Source organism: Pleurodeles waltl, chromosome 4_1, assembly GCF_031143425.1.
Source record: "Pleurodeles waltl isolate 20211129_DDA chromosome 4_1, aPleWal1.hap1.20221129, whole genome shotgun sequence".
Lineage (NCBI taxonomy): Eukaryota > Metazoa > Chordata > Amphibia > Caudata > Salamandridae > Pleurodeles > Pleurodeles waltl.
This window is the reverse complement of record NC_090442.1, coordinates 606,145,891-606,165,519: the sequence shown is the minus strand read 5'-3', so window position 1 is coordinate 606,165,519 and position 19,629 is coordinate 606,145,891. Positions and strand designations below refer to the sequence as shown.

The window sequence follows — 19,629 nt, the reverse complement described above, 5'->3', positions numbered from 1 at the left end:
CACTCTGTGCTTCTTCCAAGGCTGCAGCAAGATAGGTTGCCGGTGAAAGTGGTATAATTTTTGTCTCTGACATTCACAGAAAAACACACATCCTTACGTAGGGACATTTTCTGAGAACATCAGCTGTTTTATTATAAAAACACTTACCTGTCCCTTACACATTAGAAGGATATTCCAGCCAGAGAACCACGATTGTATGCTGATTGCTGAATGCCTCGCTACAGCTGCTTTTGCAGACTTCAGGCCTTTGCAAAGGTATGGGGAATGATACAGTCCTGGACACTGGTCACTACGAGTTCCACGGGTACATGATGGCTTCTCTGAATATAGGGATGTTTGATATCAAGCATCTCGTATTGGTGAGCCCACACTGATGCCAGTGTTGGACTCATAAATACCTGCACCCAGAGGGCACCTTAGAGACGCCCTCTGAAAACCTACCAGAGGCCAGTTCATTTACTGACTGCACCTGACCAGTTTAGCCACCCTAGACATTTTTCTGGGCCCCCAAGGTGAGAGCCAGAGCTCCTGAGGGGCAGAGACAAAAGCCTGCACTGGGTGGGGGTTTTAACACCTGGCACTCCCTGTACATAACCTAAATTGAGTGTTTAGGTGGCACCACTGGCCCTAGAACTCAGATCTTGATGACTTACGCAGCAAGGACAAAGAAGAGTTGCACCCCTATAGAAGAGGAAAAATTAAGCAGCTGACCCGGTTCTAGCCCTACTTGCCTGCCTGCTGACCTCACTGGATTCTGGCCAAGAAGACGACTCATCCTGTAGCTGAGCCTCCAAGAAGCCTAGGAAGACTGCCTGTTGTCTAAAAAGACTGAAGACATCCATGAACAGTGGACCTGCTCAGCAATAAAGTAACAAGAAAGGACTCAGCCTCAAGACTGGTCCTGACCAATTCAGCCATGCTAGACACATGTTTGTCCTCCCAAGGTGAGAGCCAGAGCTCCTGAAGACCAGAGACCTGCCGTCCTACGTCCACAAGCAAAGTGAACCATTAGTGCCAGCATAGTTCATAAGCTGTCCAGAGTGCAAGTCCACTCGAGTTTCACCTCTCTTGGACTCTACCACGACACCTGCAGCCTCTCCCTGCAGGCTCCCCTCTCCTGCAGCCTTGTGGTGAGAGGAAACCCAACACCTCCAGTAACCTCTACACCTATCACCTTGACCCCATCTGGAGAGGCCAACGACATCCCCCAACTCCTAAGAGTCCACCCCTGCTGGACATTCTGACGGCACCTGCAGCCTCAACACGCCAGACTCCCTGACAGCAAGTACTCCTGGACGAGGAAACCTGACACCTAAGGACAATCCTGCATCCATCATCCCTGGGCAGAGGAGAAAAGGCCCAAAGGTGCACCTACGTCCCCAAGCACCCCAAGTCTACTACCCAACTACTTGTTGTCCCTGAATGGCTTCCTAGCCAGAGTCTGCAGATTGTTTGTCTTGAGGTCCAACTCCCATAGAGAACCATTGGACACACTACGCCTTACTGCACCTCTGGATTGGAATCGGGTAGAGTGGGCTTTGGTAGATTAGAAAGGGGTAGGTTGGAGAGGTTTGGAGTGTGGTAGACTGGGGTGGAGTGGATTGGCGTGTATTAGGTTAGACTGGGGTAGACTGTGATGGCGTGGGGTAGACTGGGGTGCAGTGGGGTAGATTGGAGCTGAGTGGGGTAGACTGGAGTGGAGTTAAGGGGGTAGATTGGAATGGAGTGGGGCAGATTGAGGTACAGTGGAGGGTGCAGATTGTGGTGGATTAAAGTGGAATGGGGTAGATTAGAGTGGATTGGAATGTGTGCAGATTGGATTGGGATAGAGTTGGATGGCTAGATTGGAGTGATAGCCTGGGGTGGGGTGGGATGGGATGGAGTATTGGGGACTAAGTGGGATTGGGCTGGACTGGGTAGACTGGGGTAGATTAGCATGAAGTGGGATAGATTGGAGTGGATTGGTGTAGGTTAGAATGGATTGGAGTGATAAGGGAGGGTTGGAGTAGGGTAGATTGGAGTAGATTGAAGTGGGCTAGATTGGAGTAGATTGGGGTGGAGTGGGGTGGGGTAGGTTTGAGTGGGCTAGATTGTGGTAGATTGGAGTGAGCTAGATTGGAGTACATTGGAATGGAGTGGAGTGGAGTGGGGTAGACCGAAGTGGAGTGGGATAGACTGAGGTATATTGGAGTGGAGTGGAGGGGAGGGGTTAGATTGGAGTGGAGTGAGGGTCTGGAGTTTGTTAGATTGAAGTAGAGTGGGGTATATTGGAGTGAAGTAGACTGGGATAGATTGGAGTAGAGTGGGGTACACTAGAGTGGGATAGATTAGGATGGGGTAGATTGGAGAAGAGGGGGGTAGATTTGAGTGAAGTGGTGTAGATTGGGGTATATTATCTTATGTGCAGTTGACTGACAGTGAAAAACAAGACCCTTACAGAATAAAAATGGCCGAAAAGAGCAACATATTCTGTGTGTCTTGTTTTTCACTGTATATAAGTTAATGCAGAAACCTTAAATGAAAAATTAAAGCAAGTTAGGCTACTACGTTGAAAATACTTTCGTGTACATTATGAAAGTTCCCATATATTTAAAATTATTTCGAGGGCTGCATGGAAATGAAGACAGCCTGGAAACGTGCAAAATAATAAACGTTGCGCTTCCAGGCCATCTTCATTTACAAGTATTCGATGAGGAATTTGCATTCCCATGGGAGAGCAGCCACAGACCTCTACGGGGGTGTGCCCCAAAGTTTGAAGACCTCTGTGTTAGGGAGACATTATTTTTCAATGTCGGGGTATTATCCGTTTTACCACCATATATGCAAGAGCGAGAAGTATCTGAGTGCCAATTAAAACTTGTAGTTTTTAATCGTATATTAAAAAAGAAATGCTCTCGCACAGTTCGAGATGTGAACCATCTTCCTGAAAGCAAGTACTGTTTGTTAAAATTCTGAAGATGTTGCAGGTTATGGTTTAATTGACAAAGGTGATGTACTTTAACTGATACGGTTTCTAAACTGGAAACCAGCATAACCTTTTAAAGACTAGCTTCTAGTGGCATAGCTATACCATAGTTTAACCAGTATATTGTTAACACACTTTCTGTTCTGTGCACGCTGTTTTACAGCCAGCTCTGGTAGTTCATAGGAGGGATGCATTCATTGCAGGGGCATGTATTTGACATAATTGCCAAGGTTATTAATTTGAGAAGGAGTTACCCTTACCAACTTAATAAACAAGCCCAGACTACATCAGAGCAAAGTTGTAAGAGAAACTCAGTTCAACCCATGGTAACTGTGGCACAAACAGCAGGCAATTCGCCAGAGAAATGTGTGTTATGTTCAAACAATGTCAACACCTTCAAAGTCAAGAAAACAACGTAATCAAACTGTAAAACAAATTTAGAAAAATTATGAAAAATGTAGGAAAAAGACACCATAGACAAAGTTTCATTGTGAGGCGGGAGTCCATAAGCATGATATACTATTGCGATAAAGGAAGTCTTTTGAAAAATCCCATACCATGGAAATGACAGTTAATAAATCCTCTGAGCATGACAAAAAGGATGAAAAACACATCATTAATGGGTTGGTGTAACCCCATAAATTGTTTCAGCTTCTTCAAATCCTTCAGGAGAACCACATATTATGTGGAACCGCCCTTGTCTCACCCGGTCGGGGACAGGTAAGGCCATTCTACCATCCCCCAAACGATTGCTAATATGTCTAGAAGGGTTTCCATCTCTTTTTAAATCAATGTATCTTGTCTACCAACAGTGCGGTCAATTCTTTCAATGGAGTAGATGTGCCAAATTTAATCCCACCAGATTCCTGATGGGGGAGGGTTATTTTGCTTCCAGCATTGGGCCAGGGTCGGCCTACCAGTGTAGAGGAAATGTGTAATCAGTTTTATCATATGAGAGTACATTCTATCCTCTCCTGGGTGGCCAAAAATAGTATAATAAACCACCAGACATGCATCATCGTGCCTCTAATTTGGCAATCTCTCCAGCACAAATCCAAACTCCCAAACCTTGAGCCTGGACAGAGTTAAGTACCATAATTCAATACTTTATAAAAGGTGCCCTTATACTAAGTACAGATTCAAATTGTTGCAGCTTTCGACCAAATGGCTTTGCAATTTTCCTTTGAGTTCTTCCTCCCACTTCATCATATTCCTATGACAGGTCAGGGTGAGGCTCATATCTAATGCCTGGTACTAGTAGGAAGTCCTTTTCCAGGATGAAGCATGGACAACTGTTTTTTATTGGGGTTGATTCTTGGCCACTCTGGATCTGTCTTTCATCAGCCCAGCGTAATACCTGTATTAGTTGAAATCTGACTCGGGTGAATTTGATACAACTCTTCACATTCCTCCCTAGCTCTGAGGTTTTAATTATTGAAGAAATCATATAACCTTTGTGAGCCCAGGCCTTCTGCCTGCAAAAAATGTGGGTCATGCAGTTTGGCAGAAAGTCTTAGCTGTGTGTCGGGGGGCAAGGGTTATGAAAATGTACCTTTTTGCTCCTAATCAGGTTCATCCAATGGCTACTGGTATGTTGACAATGTGTGGGAGCATGCTCTCTTTGTCCCTGTGACATGTGGGAAGCCATAACAAACAATTCTGTGTGATTAGGTAAGAGCTTCCTCCATTGCCTGTCAGCAGTCAGTAAGACGAATTCATCAGTGATATCAATTATGCCATTTTGGATGTCATCAGTGATGTCATCAGTGATGTCGTTGAACATGTCATGAGTGATGTAACATGTGAAGTGGTAAGCAGTGCGTGGCACAAGTTATAGTTAGGTTGCTGAACTATCATTAGCTAATTTGAGTGTTTTCGATTTTTAAGTGGTAGTTTTTACCTAATTTTAACGCTTAACATTACTGTTACTTTAACCTTTTTTTTTTAGTGAATGTCTAGCGCTTTTTCAACAAACGCTAAGATCTTATTACCATACCAACTATAATGTCACTTTGTGTTTTTTAGTTGAATGTCTATTTTTATTTAATGCTGTGGAAGATCATATTATCATACCTGACCAATGTAAAACCAATTTAACCATTTTTCATGGATTTCTAGAGCTTTTTTAACATATTCAGCCAACAGCTCCACTGCACACAGCATTCTGCCATTCGAAATGGGGTTGACATAGCCAACCCCCTGCTAGTAGCTAACCATCTGCTGCCTGCTTTCTGTGGTGTGCTTGCTGCCCAAGTTTGGGCCTCTCCTGCCTGCATCTATGGTCAGCTTCCTGCCACTGCTTCCTCGCCCCCCGTTCTCCATGTGTGGTCCCTGCTTGCTCTTGCCTGCCCTCTGTGGTCCATTTAGCTGCCGAGTTGCTCTCAATGCCCAGCTGGTTACCCTTGTCCCCTACCCCCTGCTATCTGTTCTCAATGTACATGCTCCTGCCACCTTCCTGCTGCCCTAAATGGTTCATTGTGCTGACCTTGCCTATGCTAGCCTGCTGGCAATGGTCAGATTGCTGTCCTTGTTCCCCTTCTGTTTGCCCTCTGTTTACCGTCTGTGTGTCTCTGGCCTGTCCCACCAGCCCTCTGTGTACAGCTTACTGTTCCTGCCCATGCCCGCCTGCTCTATATCATTAGCTTGCGGTCCCTTCTCCAACCTCCTCCCTGCACTTCAATCTCAGTGTGCTTGCCCCTATCCTCTCCCTTATGCCCTCAATTGTCTGTTGTGCTGCTCCTGCCCATGCAAGCCTTTCTTTCTTTCATGGCCAACTTACTGCCCATTCCCTCTCTTCCCTGAGCCCCATTGTCTGAGTCTGCAGCATTTTCCTATTATTTGTGCTGCCACTGCTCCTCCTGCTTTCCTTCAGTGCTTAACTTGCTGCCCCCACCCACCTCCTCCCTACCCTCTGTTGTCAGAGTACATAGCCCCTGCCCCCTTCCTCCTGCCATGCATAGTCTAATGTCCTGCTACTACTCGTCCTGCTTGCCCTCTGTGGTTAGTTTGTTGTTTCTGACCCTTATCCCCTTCCCCTGCTCTCTGTTGGCCGAGTCTATGCCTGTGCTCCCTCACTCTAGCCCTGCATGGTCTGTGTGTTTCCACCAGTGGCGGCTTTCGGGAGCATAAAAGCAGCACTAGGATTGGATGGAGCGCCCATCCAGGGCACTTGGAGGCAGAGTGCAAGTCTCTTCCTGCTCTCTCCGACCCAGCAATGCAGTGCCTGCGTTGCCGGGTTGGCGAGAGCCCAGTGCACGTGTGTTTGGCCGGCCCAAGACGGCCGCCAAACATACATGCGCACTGAGGGAGAGAGCACAGCGCACTCTGTCGTCTCGGTCACATCCCCATGGCCCACCCCTTTTACAAGAAAACGATAATACATAAACATAGTTTATTATCGTTTTCTTGTAAAAGTTTTGCAGCTGCTGGCGGAGAGCTTCGGGGGGTTGACGCTTCTCCACCATAGCGGAGGAGCTTCCCCTGGCTTCCACAGCCCATCCATCTGACAAGAGTGATAAGCATGCTGCCCATGCCCTGTGTAGTCCATGGGCATGTCCCTACCCACTCCCTCCTGCCTCCCATGGCCCCTTGAACTGCCACTGCCCCTCCTGCCCAGTCTGTTGCGCTCCTATGCTGCCACTGCCCCTCCTGTCTGCCTAACATGATCAGTTTGCTGACCCTCTCCCTGCTCCCGCCACCTGTCTTCCATTGTCTGAGTCCATGGCCCTATCTCTGCCCTTCATGGTCCATTCCATTGCCCCTCCCTCCTGCTTTCCATGGTCATTTGTGCTGCCATTGCAACTCATGACAGGCCTGCATAGTCTTTTGTGCTTCAAGGGCCTCGACTCCCTGGTCTGAGTGGTCTGCTTGCTGCCCCTGCCCCTTCTCACTGCCCTCTGTTGTTTGAGTCCAGCCTTTACCATGTCCCTTTTGCCATCCATGGTCCTTTGTGCATGTCCCTGCCCCTTCCCTCTTGCCCCACATGGTCTGTTGTGCTGCTACTAACACTCCTGCCTGCCACACATGGTCCATGGTCCATTGTGCTGCCACTTCTTCCCACGTACCCTGAACTGATCTGCTTGCTGCTCTGTCCCCTGCCCCAATTGCTTCCCTCTGTTATCTATGTGCAGGTCACTGCCCCCTTCCTCCTGCCCCCTATGGTGCATTGTGTTGGCACTGTCCCTCCTGCCTACAATGCATGGTCAGCCTTCTGCCCTTGTGTCTTTCTCCCATGCCCTCTTTTGTCCGTGGGCATGCCCCTATGCCCTCCTGTTTGCATGGTCAGCTTGCTACCCTGCTCTCCCTTGCCCTCTGTTGGCTGACCCTCTGTGCTCCTATCCCCTCCCTCCTGCACCTTAGGGGCTGTTATGCTGCTACTACTCCTCCTGCCTGCCCTGTGTGGTCAACTTGCTGCGCTTGCTTCCCTCCCCTCTGTCCTTCTTTGTATAAGTCTTGGCCCTACTCACTCCCTTCCCACAGAGTTCTAATGAACAACTAGACCACTAGCATTCTGTATGTATGACAAAAGTATGGCACAAGTGAAGTCATCTTGAAGGAAACAAAACTGTAAAACTAAAGCATTTCCTTTAAAAATTAATGGTATCAGGGTGTCATTTTTCTCATAGAAATTATGGTTAGTGCTCTAGAAAGCTAAAATAAGGAGAAGGTTTCTAAGCTGTCAAGTAGCGACAAAGGGCCTTTAAACTATTTGCTGTTTTTCTGTTTTTTATACAATTGATAACTTGATTATTTGTCTTACAAGTTATTTCATTGTTTTGCATACATCTATCATGGGCTGATTTTGGAGGGGTGCTGCAATTTGGGCAATACTTAGGTTTTCTTTTCCTCTTGAGCTGCCATCTTGGGAGACTTTTTTGTTATCAAGCTCCCTTATTACTTCATTTACAGCAGAATCCTGTGTAGAAAATGCTTTCAGTTTTACATCTTTGATTTCATTAAGATGGTGTTTAGGTGTGCCACGTTTTTGACATAAATGCAGAATAGCACTCTTGTTGCTTTAGTAGTACACTGTGATGAAGCTGCAGTTGATCACCATGGAGTTTAGTGGCCAGCTGCTGCTGGTGTTGAAAGTATAACTTTTAGCCTGCGTGCCATAATTGCGATGACGAGTAACCCCGTCATCTTGTTAATTTCTAATGGAAATGTTTTAAGTTTTAAAGCTTTAGGTCAATTAAAATTGCTTCAGTCATGCCACACTTTTGTCATAAATGGGAGCATTTGTGCTCTGGTTGTTTATTAAATCATTATGGGAGGCTGCTGTAGAACACTGGGAATCAAATGACAGGATGCTGCTGCAGGAAGTACGTTTTACACAGGAAGGAATACTTTATTCACACATGGCTGAGGAAGATAGTTTGAATTTTAGCTTTTGAAGCAGTTTCTATAACATCTATGAAACAATCTTGAGAGAAATCAGCTTTCTCTCAAACGTGGTTCATCAAATCTCTGGAAAGCATCAGCCTTTTACACAGGCAAAAATCACCTTAGAATACACAATTCCAAATTAGTATGGTGCAACCAATAAATGGTTTATATTGTGATTAAAATCTTATCATACAGTATATTAAATGTGCTCCTCGTTGTGCTCGCCAAAAACAGGCTTTCTCTAGAATGCACTTCTATGGGGACCATGTCCCAAAGTCCTGAAACAGCTGCCTCAACAAGTTGTCCATGTTACAGCAAGCCAATCTGGGAGAGTCCCTCTGGGACCCTCCACATGCCCTTTGGGGTCAGGGTGTGCTCATGCAATATACGTATATATATTTGAAATTTACTTTCAGGATAAAGGCACCATGCCCCTGAGTCCTTTAATGGCAGCCACAAAATATTGGTCTGTTGTGACCACCCAATCAGGATTGACTAGTCTCCTTTAAGCGACCAATTGGAGCTTACCTGACATATCCCTCCCAGATATATTCATTTTGAAACCCTAATTTCTCAAAGACACCTGAACAGATTTACACCAAATCACAAACACTATGCTTTATGTGTACGAATCTAGCTTTCTGACACATTTGGTGTAGTTCTGTTTTTAGCTGTTTTTCCTGTAAAGTTGTCTAAAATTCCCCATGTAAATTGCATGGGGCTATTGAGTTTTGAGATCCCTTCCTCGCCCTTTTCCGTGGCCCTCCACTTGATAGATCACCCCCAAAACTTTCCAGGAAGGATCTGAGTTGGACGAACTTTTTTTTATTTCAGAAGCTTCATCGAAAGGTGTCAAAGTTATTGGCAAAACAAAAAACATTTATTCAATGGAAAGACTTATCTAACTATACACAGTATACACTTGTACCATTCAGCTGTATCCTATTATTACGATGCACACATTGAACATAATTACCAAACCTTGCTTACTGGTTCCACTCTGCTAATTTCAGCCATCTCATGCCATCACAACATATATTCACCACTGCATATTATATACTTTTTTCTTTTGAAAATATGCTGTGGGCATTCTAAATACTAGCCTTCAAAAGAAAAAGTTTTATCCTGGTAACCTTAAACCTCCTAATAAATCTTTCATTTAAAGGTGATCTAAATTTTATATTGTGGTAGATTAATTCAGCTGCGGCAGATTCATTCAATCATAGGGTCAGTCAGATTTTAAGTAGCAGAAATTGCACGTGTTTTATGGAACAAAGGTTCTACTTTATAATTATTTGCTGAAAGGGATTTTGCAGATGATATGATTGTTGCTACTATGAACTGATCGAAGCATTACCAGTCAAGCGAATTGGTCTCAACACTTAATGTCACGTACTGTTGTTTTTGACCATGCCAGTCTGTTATGTGTTTTTTTTATTTTATTTTTTATTAAGTACTGTTGTGTATTTTACTGTGTTATTTTAGGATGTTTGTGATAAAGAATAAAATAGTTGCTGTTAATACTTCAGGGACAGGAGAAATAAAATATAAATGTTTAAAAGATTATAGTAATTAAATTTCACATTTACATTGAGGTTCTTCAGTGATAGCCCTGAATCAAGACCTATCCAGATTCATTTTTGGAAACTGAGTTGATCTTAACAATGCGTATTAGCTATGCTAGAGAAAACCAAATTCTTTGAGATAGCTGCCTGGTCACTTTCTGATTTCATTTGATGAATCCCATGAACGCTGTGCTCCTGCTGATTTTATCAAAGTTTATATGAATTAGGCGACATAAGTTTCAGTCAGATCCACCATTTAGGATACTTGTAGATTTAATAATTGTTGTCTTCTCATAAAGAGGTCACTGACAGAATGAGCACCGGATGCGTTAGATTGGATGGGGAACGCTTGGATTATTGTGGGATTCTGTGAAAAATCCTTGCACAAACAAAGAGGTTGTAAATGCACAAGCCCTTTACTATCTGCGAAGCAGTTCCCTCTTTATTTCGCTTTTACTTAAATGTAGCTTATTTTGCAGACAATCCAACATGAGTCAGTGAAATGAAAGGGGAAATAGCTATTACCTTTACATGAAGATAGTATCTGATTCATGAATTTACCTGCTGACAGGTATTTTACAACCTGTGCAAAATTGCTCCTCAAGTTAAAAGTACTGTTATGGAGGTGTGCTATTTCTTTACAGGCCTGTACACTGCACAATGTGATTGCTTATATTTTCCAGAATTTTCCTGAAAATGTATATCCTGATGGCAGTATCAACCGCTGTCTACAAAACGAGCAAGAAAATCAAGGTATACGCACCGTGCTCACCACTTCTATCCAACAAAAAGGAGCAAAAGGTGACAAAGAATCGTATTGAATTACTAAATACATGGGCAATGACATTCAAGTTCTTCATTTTCATTATGACCTTGTGGACTGTTTACTTCATTTTAGCTATTATAGGTTTTACAAATGTGCAATGAGGGGTCTGTTGTAATGTCTTCCTAGGTGTTCAAAAAAAGCTCCTGCTTTCAAAGATGGGAAAAGGAGCATCTGATGTTAATTCTATGCATGGACAGAATGGTAAGCAATAGCAAGCTCTCCATTTATAACAATACCTTCTTTCTGTCTGAGGTCAAGTGTGATCCATTTAGTTTAAACCCATCAGTACATTCAAAATATAATTTAAATATATCCATTTGTTTAAAAAAAAGATTTATAAACAGTTAATTACAAAAGCCTTTATTCCAGTGCTGTGATCACTAACAAGGGAATAGCCTTGTAATTAAAATGCACCCTACTTTGAACGAAAGCTCTGATGGTTCCAAGCAAGTGAGCATCAGCCTCACCAGAAGAACTCCCTTGTCTCTTTCATTCAAGCATCTATCCATTCATCCTTTCACCCTTCCATCTACCCAGATAGCCATCATTTCCCCTTTAAATACGGTCATTCATTCGTTCACCCATCGTTCAATCTTTCATCATTCCATCCATCTGTTCACACAACCATCATCTATGCATACATCCATCACCCATAGATCCATCATATGACTTACCCATCGATCAAAAAAGACTATCATCATCCATTAGTTGGTCTTTTTATCTATCCATCCTCTCAGATTTCCATTTCCTCTGCCATTCTTTCACTCACCAACCCATTCATCCTTTCAGATTTCCATTTACTTTGCTATTCTTTGATCCACCCAGCCATTTACCCACACATCATCACCCACTCATCCACTCATTCTTTTACCCTCTCCCAAATGTTGTTTTATGTATTTGTAAAGTGCACTATCAACCTGGTGCTGAGCAGATGTCTGTACCTAGCTCTGCCTCGGTTAGGTTGATTACTTGTAAAGCCAGGCCTTCATCTACTTGCAGAACTCAAGAAGAGAGGAGGAGGGCTCTGCTCTGTAGTGGGAGGCAATGTAAGAGAAATGTATGTAAGAGAACACCTGTCCTCCGGATCAGGTTCTGTGTATGTGTGGAATGTGTGCGAGTAGGAGTCCTGCGGAGCAGAGGTGCCTGGGTGGCTGGTGGAAGGAGATAGGACTGTTCCGGTAGGTGTTGCCTAAGTTGTATAGTGCCTTTAATGTGTGCATGAGGAGTTCAAAATTAGTGTGTTTGTGTATTGGGACTCAGTAGCACTCCCTAAGTTTTAGTGTGATGTGAGTACTGTGTGGGAGCTTGAGGATGAGTCTGGCTGTCAAGTTATGGATGATTTGTAAACTTCTGGTGAGTAGCTTGGTGATCCCTGCGTAGAGGGTGTTCCTGTAGTCCAACTTGCTGGTGAATAGGGTGTGCTGCTTTGGAGCCATTTGTAGATATTCCTTAGCCTCACAAGTGTGCCTTTATGTTAATGACCAGGAAAAGTGTAAACACCTCCTCCCACTTTAGCAGTTGCAGCGGGAGAGGAATACTTTATGTGCTTCTTTTGTCTGCTACTTGGAAGATAAAAGCTCATAATTAATGCAATACAGAAGAACGAAAGATAGATTGATAAAAAAGGGATGAATGATGGATGAGTGGGTGCATGAGTGAGTGAAAGGATGGATTGGTGGGTGAAAGGATGGGTAGGTAAAAGGATGGATGGATGAGAGGATGGGTTGATGAGAGGATGGGCTCTTCTGTCATCTGCCTCCAGGAAGAATCACCAATACAGGTGGTTCTGAGTGGTCCTCTTAGTCCTCTCTACCTGCGGTCCAACTTGGGAGACAGTGAGCCCTTGCCTCTCCTTGCAAGACAGTACCCCTGTACACTGTGGCTCTTGCAGCAACCAAGGCGTCTTTACTCCTGCTCCAAGGGACCTTCAGTCCCCAAGTAGCCCCAGCCTCCATCCCTTCATCCCTGCAAAGGACAGTCTCTCCTCTGCTGCTCCAAAGATGTGGGGCTCCTCTCTAGGTGTGTTGATTGGGGCTCACTGCAACTTACTGTGCCTGCTGCCAGTGGATTGTCTGTGGGGGCTGCAACTACATCTGCTGGCCCTCCCAACTGCTGAGATTCAGCCTGGACTTCCCTCCTAGGGTTGAGTCCCCTGGATCTTGCTGGCCCTCTTCTTCTCTGCAAATCCTCTTTTGACCAGATTTGCATTTGCCAAGGCTTGTTGGTGGTCCTCCTGACTACTAATCATCTGCGACCTGGTGGCCGACATGGGACATCACCCTCATGGCTCTAAGGACTTCTCTGAAGCTCCTGGGCTCCACAGCTGATCTTCATCTTCCCTCAACGACCTGGCTCTTCATCCACAGAAGGGTGGGTAATAGCTCCTGCCCCTCCTGCACACTACTGTGTGGAGTGGACTCTTTCTTTTTCTTTTGCAGGTCCTCTTGTTCCAGGATCCACCAATTGGTTCCACTGGACTGGTCCTGGTCTTGCAATCTTCCTTTTCCAAATCCCCTTGTTAGTCTTTGGGAAGACCAGGTAACTTACTGCTCCTCTCCTGGTCGCTGGGGGTCATATAGGTCCTCAACTGTTGAGGTCCTGAGTGCTCCCTTCTCCCTTCTAACTACTCCACGTCCTTGAGGGAACCTCACTTAGCATTACACTACTTAGTATATGGTTTGGACCCCCTGTAGGGCCCTATTTTTCACTAATTCTTGCCAACGCTTGTTGTTTCTATACGCTAATTCCTAATGATTACTGTATATATATATATATATATATATATATATATATATATAGTGTGTACTTACCTCCAGTTGGGGGACTGCCTATAAGTAATATAGTTCAGTGCTACTATAATAATGTACCTTTATTTTTGTAACACTGTGTGGCTCCTTTCAAGTGTGATAAGTTGTTGTGTGACTGCTGTGGTAATGCAAGTGCTTTACACTTCTCCTAGATAAGTCTTGGCTGCTCACCACAGCTACCACTAGGGAGCCCTGGCTTCCTAGAGCTAGACACTGTCTCACTAACTAATAGAGGTTGTCTGGCCTGGTATAAGGTGCATACACCACAGGTGTCGACCACACACCAGGCCATCTTCCTACAAAAAGTATGTCCATTATTTCATAGCATTGGATTCCTAACATTTTAAATAATTTGACCACTATTCATATATAGAGCATCCATAATTTCTTTACAATATTATGGTGGTCATTACAACCCTGGCGGTCGGTGTTAAAGCGGCGGTAAGACCACCAACAGGCCGGCGGTAAAAAATTAGTAATTACGACCGTGGCGGAAACCGCCAACAAAGACAGCCACTTTAACACTCCGACCGCCACAGCGGTACAAACAAACAGTGTGGCGGTCACCACCAACAGACAGGGGGAGGACAAAGTACTGCCCACAGTATCACAACCTACCAATCCGCCACCTTTTCCGGAGCGGATTCACCGCGGATAAAAACACGGCAGAAACAGGATTCCGAAGGGAAAAAGCTCACCTCTACACACCCCACGAGGAACTACGACACCATGGATCCGGAACTCCAAATTCTCCCTGCAATAGTCTTCCTGCTCCTCTACCAAGAGCACGAACGCCGGTGGCAAAGACCACGGTAAGTACTGCACCTACGACACAGGGGAGGGAAAAACCAGGGACACACACATGCAACACGCAACACCCTCACCCTCACCCACGACAACACACACACTAATACATATTGATACATCACAGTTACATCCCCCAACCTCCCCGGAAGAATGCAAAGACAAAAGAAAATGAGTGTTACCATTGTAATATTTTAAAATCAAGAAGGCAAATATATATATATATATATATATGTATATATACCATTAACAAAATATACACCAAGCATAGTAGTCCAGGTAGTGCTCCAATTAAGTCATTGGAACTCTGTGCCCACACGGTATGGGTGAGGCCCACACAAGATCCCGGACCATGACGGAGAGAACACTCCAGGGGCATCAGAGAGCAACAAAAGAGGCACCTCAGAGGTAGGGAAAGGGGGGGGGGGTACCTCAGCCGGTTGAGTGCACGATGCCAAATCCAAGAGAGGGCCACATGCCCATCCTGGGGAGTGCAAAGCTACAGTCTCTCAAGTCTCTACAGTGGGTGGGTTGCCCACTGTTCAATCCTGGGGAGTGCAAAGCCACAGTCTCTCAAGTCTCTACAGTGGGTGGGTTGCCCACTGTTCAATCCTGGGGAGTGCAAAACCACAGTTTCTCAAGTCTCTACACTGGGTGGGTTGCCCACTGTTCCATCCTGGGGAGTGCAAAGCCACAGTCTCTCAAGTCTCTCGCAGTGGGTGGATTGCCCACTGTTCAATCCTGGGGAGTGCAAAGCCACAGTCTCTCAAGTGGATAACAGTCTCCACTGGTTCTGGAGGGGGCATTGTGCCCAGAGTGCTTCATCCTGCTAAGGACAGAGGTAGTGGATGGATCTCTTCACTGGTTCTGGAGGGGGCATGGTGCCCAGAGTGCTTCATCCTGCTAAGGACCGAGGTATTGGATGGATCTCGCCACTGGTTCTGGAGGAGGCATGGTGCCCAGAGTGCTTCATCCTGCTAAGGACAGAGGTAGTGGATGGATCTCTCCTCTGGTCCTGGAGGGGGCATGGTGCCCAGAGTGCTTCCTCCTGCTAAGGACAGAGGTAGTGGACGGATCTCGCCTCTGGTTCTGGAGGAGGCATGGTGCCCAGAGTGCTTCATCCTGCTAAGGACAGAGGTAGTGGATGGATCTCTCCACTGGTTCTGGAGGGGGCATGGTGCTCAGAGTGCTTCATTCTGCCCGTGACGGACTCAGTAGCGTCAGTGCCCTTGCGCTCATGGGCCAGCGCTGCTTGAGACGGCGGTGCCCTGTTCAGCGGTGCTTGAGACGGTGGTGCCCTGTTCAGCGGTGCTTGGAGCGGCGGGCTCCTTTGGAGTGACTCAGCTGCTGGCGGTCCTCTCTAGCCCAGCGGGGCTTGTGCTGGCGGTCCTCTCTGTCCCAGCGGGGCTTGTGATGGCGGTCCTCTCTAGCCCAGCGGGGCTTGTGCTGGTGGTCCTCTCTGTCCCAGCAGGGATGACGGCTGTGGCCTCCTGGGCAGCTGGGCTGGTGCTGGCGGTGGCCTCCTGGCCAGCTGGGCTGGTGCTGGCGGTGGCCTCCTGGGCAGCGTGGATGATGGCGGTCTTCTCCGCCGTGCTGCTCTTTCCAGACTTGCTGAGTTTCTTGTGCCCCTTCCCCACCTTGGAAGGTGTCGCAGCTGACTCCACACTCCCACCTGTACCCCTGGGAGCGGCTTTGGTGGCTGGAGTCTTCCCCCTCTATCGCCGGGCACTGGCCAACTTCTGATGCTTGACAGGTGGGGGACTGCCTGTGCTGTGGCTCCGTGCCACACTGGCTGCCCTGGTGGCCGGTGCACTCCAGATTTGGGTGACTGCAGGCACCACTGGTCCTGGAGATGTTGTGGCTGAGGTGCTAGTTCGGGACCTAGGAGACGGACGGGGTGGGGGAGGTGTGGGAAAGAGGTCAAGGTTGGACAGGAAAAGTTTTTTGGAGACACTGGGACTGGTAGCTGGAGGGGGTTTGGGAGTGGAAGAAAAGGTTGTGGTTGTACAAGGTGTTCGTTTGCTGACTTTGGGTGAAGGTGCATGCACTGCAGGCTGTCGTGAGGTGGATGGCTGTTGGGTGGCTGTGTGCCTGCGTTCGTGTATCCTGGGAGGGGGCGTCACAGACACACTGGGAGAGGACACAGGGGACGTGTGAATGGTAGTGGGGGTGGTGACTGCACGTGAGCGGGGTGTGGTGGTGGGTGTGCTGGTGATGGTAGTAGTGGCTGTAGAGGTAGTGCATGCAGGTGTGAGTGTAGATGAGACTGGGAGGGAGGAGGGAGACGAGGAGGAGGGGGACACAGTGGAGGCAGTGGATGTTGGTGTGTCTGCATGTGTGTGATGCTTGCATGAGTGCCTGTGGGATGTGTGGTGCTTATGTTTGCCTGAGCTTCCCTTGTGTGTTGACGTGTGTGTATGCTGGTCTAGAGGTGTGCTTGGGATAGGATGGGGTACAGGGGATTGGGTCTGGGTGGAGGAAGTTGGAGGGGGGAGGCAAGAAACAGGGACAATGGCTGCCATCAGTGCTGAGGCCAGAGTCTGAAAAGCTCGCTGAAGGGCCGCCTGACCAGAATGAATGCCCTCCAGGAATGCATTTGTTTGTTGCAACTGCCTTTCTACACCCTGGATGGCATTCAAAATGGTAGACTGCCCAACAGTGAGGGACCTGAGGAGGTCGATGGCCTCCTCACTGAGGGAAGCCGGGGTGACTGGGGCAGGGCCTGAGGTGCCTGGGGCAAAGGTGATGCCCACCCTCCCGGGTGAGTGGGCACGGGGTAAAGGCTGAGGAGCTGCTGGGAGGGCGGTACTGGAAGGGGGGGGGTGGCAGCTGTACCTGCAGATGGGGGGGGGGGGCACATATGTTGCCACCACCACAAGGGAGCTCCCATCAGAGGACGAGTCCGTGTCACTGGTCTCAGCTCTTGTCCCTGCCGTGGAGCTCCCCTCGCCCTCCGTCCCACTGGTGAAGTCCGATTCCATAGTGTGGCCCTCCATGGCCATGTGTGATGCACTGCTCCTCCGCCTGATGATGCTAATGCACACAAGAACAGGGAGACCACAAAAAGGGGGACAACGACAGAAGAAAGACATGTTGAGTGCATGCATTACCACTACCGTTGGCGGACACGACAGACACACATGCCCCCTGCACTACGCCGTGCTCTTGGGCTCCACTGTTCAATTCCTGGGAAATGGCCTACTAGGCTATGGATGACATCTGCACACATGGATGACACAGGGGCATGACTAGGTGTACTTGGCACTCTACAGAGGTGTGGTGGGGTGCCACATGGCCTGTCTCACGGAGGGACCTTGCCTACGGAACTCGCCCTGGCCTAGGGAAAACCACAGCCCACCTCCCCCACCCAGACCCCTCCACTGCGCGCAAAATCAGCAGAATGAGAGTGTACTCACCCCCTTGTGGCTGCTGTGATGCCCTCAAGCACCCATCCAACTCTGGGTACGTCACCGCCAGGATCCTGAACATCAGGGGGGTCATGGTGCGACGGGCACCCCTCCCACGTTGGGAGGCCATCCCCAGCTGAGCCTCCGCTGTCTTCTTGCTCCAGCGGCGAATGTCCTCCCATCTTTTCATTGGCCCTCATCCCTACCCTTGCCATGTGGCACATGCACTCACCTTTGTTTCATGCACGCCGCACTCTCCCCCCTTCCTTCTTACATCCACACCTCTCCAAACAGGCATAGCCCATACAGCATGCTCCCAGTGTACTTACCTGTTTGTCTGGAGGACTGTAGAGTAGCGTGTACTGGGAGAGGACCCCATCCACTAGTTTCTCCAACTCCTCCGATGTGAAGGCAGGGGCCCTTTCCCCAGACACTCGAGCCATTGTCTCTTCCAGACCGAGGTCACAGCAGCACTTGCAGTGTAGGTCCTCTCCTGTCGAAGATCAGGTACACGTGACGCAAAATGTACACCACAAAGTAAACACAACACTGAGCTATGTAAAAATAATCTGTATTGCACAAAACATCATTAGACCAACATTACACCCTGCTAACTTGGCAGTTGTCACAAGTTACTAATACTCTGCAAGAATATGCAGTTGTCACATTAGAACACGTAAGTACTTCAGGATTCTGCAACATAAGCAGTAGTCAGGAATTACAGTAAAAGTCCTATGCACTTGCAAGGAAAATACCCATGGAGGGAATATCAGAGAGCATATTACAAATCATAAAAATACCTATCAGCTAGACATGCCCATAAAAGGAACATTAGCACATATATGCAAGGTCATGAAAACATACATCCCTAATGCCCGTAGCAAGAACACTGGAGAAACATGTAGGCCAAGAGAGTACCTGTTTCTGAGACAAAGGGTACACCTAGTGCCTGGGAGGAGGAGTGTGGGGCCCCCCGGCGCTCCTCTGCGTGAAAACGGGGGCCATGCAGGTCTCTGGGGAGAGAGGGGCGCTCTGCACCCTCTCTACAGTGAAAAAGAACGGGCCTCTGTGGGAACCCGTGATCCTTGTATGGGCCCCCCACTGGCCTCAACTGGCCCTCCACAAAAGGGGGGGGAGCCAAACAATTACCCAAAAGACGGAATAGGGCGATCGTGCCCCTTAGGCAGTGGCCGGGGGGGAAAGGAACTCCCTTTCCATACCTGGGCCCTGCAATGCCGAGGGCCTCCTCCCGCCCGCGACCTTAAAGTACAGCAGCGGAGGTCGCGCTGCTCCGGAGGAGTTCCAGCTCTTCTCCTCCAGCTGAGGTTGGCTTCCACGTGGAGCAGAGTCAACCAGTGCCCCGGGGGGCATGGGTCCAGACCCGCGCACCCCGGGGGCACGACAGGAGCGGCTCGCTTCTTCCAGTGAGTTTGTTGGTGCCTTGGGAGCACCGGGGGGCAGCGCGGCTCCGGCGCGCAAAGCACAAGAGAAGCCAGGCTGCGGTGGTGATTCCTAGCAGCAGGGGAGCGCTCACAGAAGCGCAAGGGCTTTTTTCCATGCCTGGGATTCGGCGGTGATTTAAACGGCAGAGAAGCGCTCCTCAAAGTGCGAGGGTACTTCTATAAGCCCGGGCTGCGTCAGTGATTTAAACAGCAGAGAAGCTCTTCTGAAAGCGCAAGGGCACTTCCATAAGCCCGGGCTGCGGAGGTGACGTCTCCTTAGCAGACGGGCGCTTGAAGAAAGCGCTAGGACCTCCAACAAAGCGCTTCTCGCAGCACTTTTAGTCCAATCTGCAGGGATGATTGCAGGGGTCAGAGGCCACAGCACCCTGCCCCTGGGAACAGCAAGAAAACAAGGAGAAGCACAAGGC

At 47.9% G+C, this 19,629-nt stretch overlaps 1 protein-coding gene across 1 annotated transcript in view; it reads left to right on the top strand.

Annotated features, from left to right (window-relative positions):
* Positions 1-257: 257 nt before the first annotated feature.
* SPIC (Spi-C transcription factor) overlaps positions 258-19,629 on the top strand; it is a 38,468-nt gene continuing 19,096 nt past the window's right edge. Inside the window, exon 1 of the mRNA XM_069227536.1 lies at positions 258-359. Coding sequence (XP_069083637.1) covers positions 258-359 — 102 coding nt within the window. The remainder of the gene's footprint in view (positions 360-19,629) is intronic.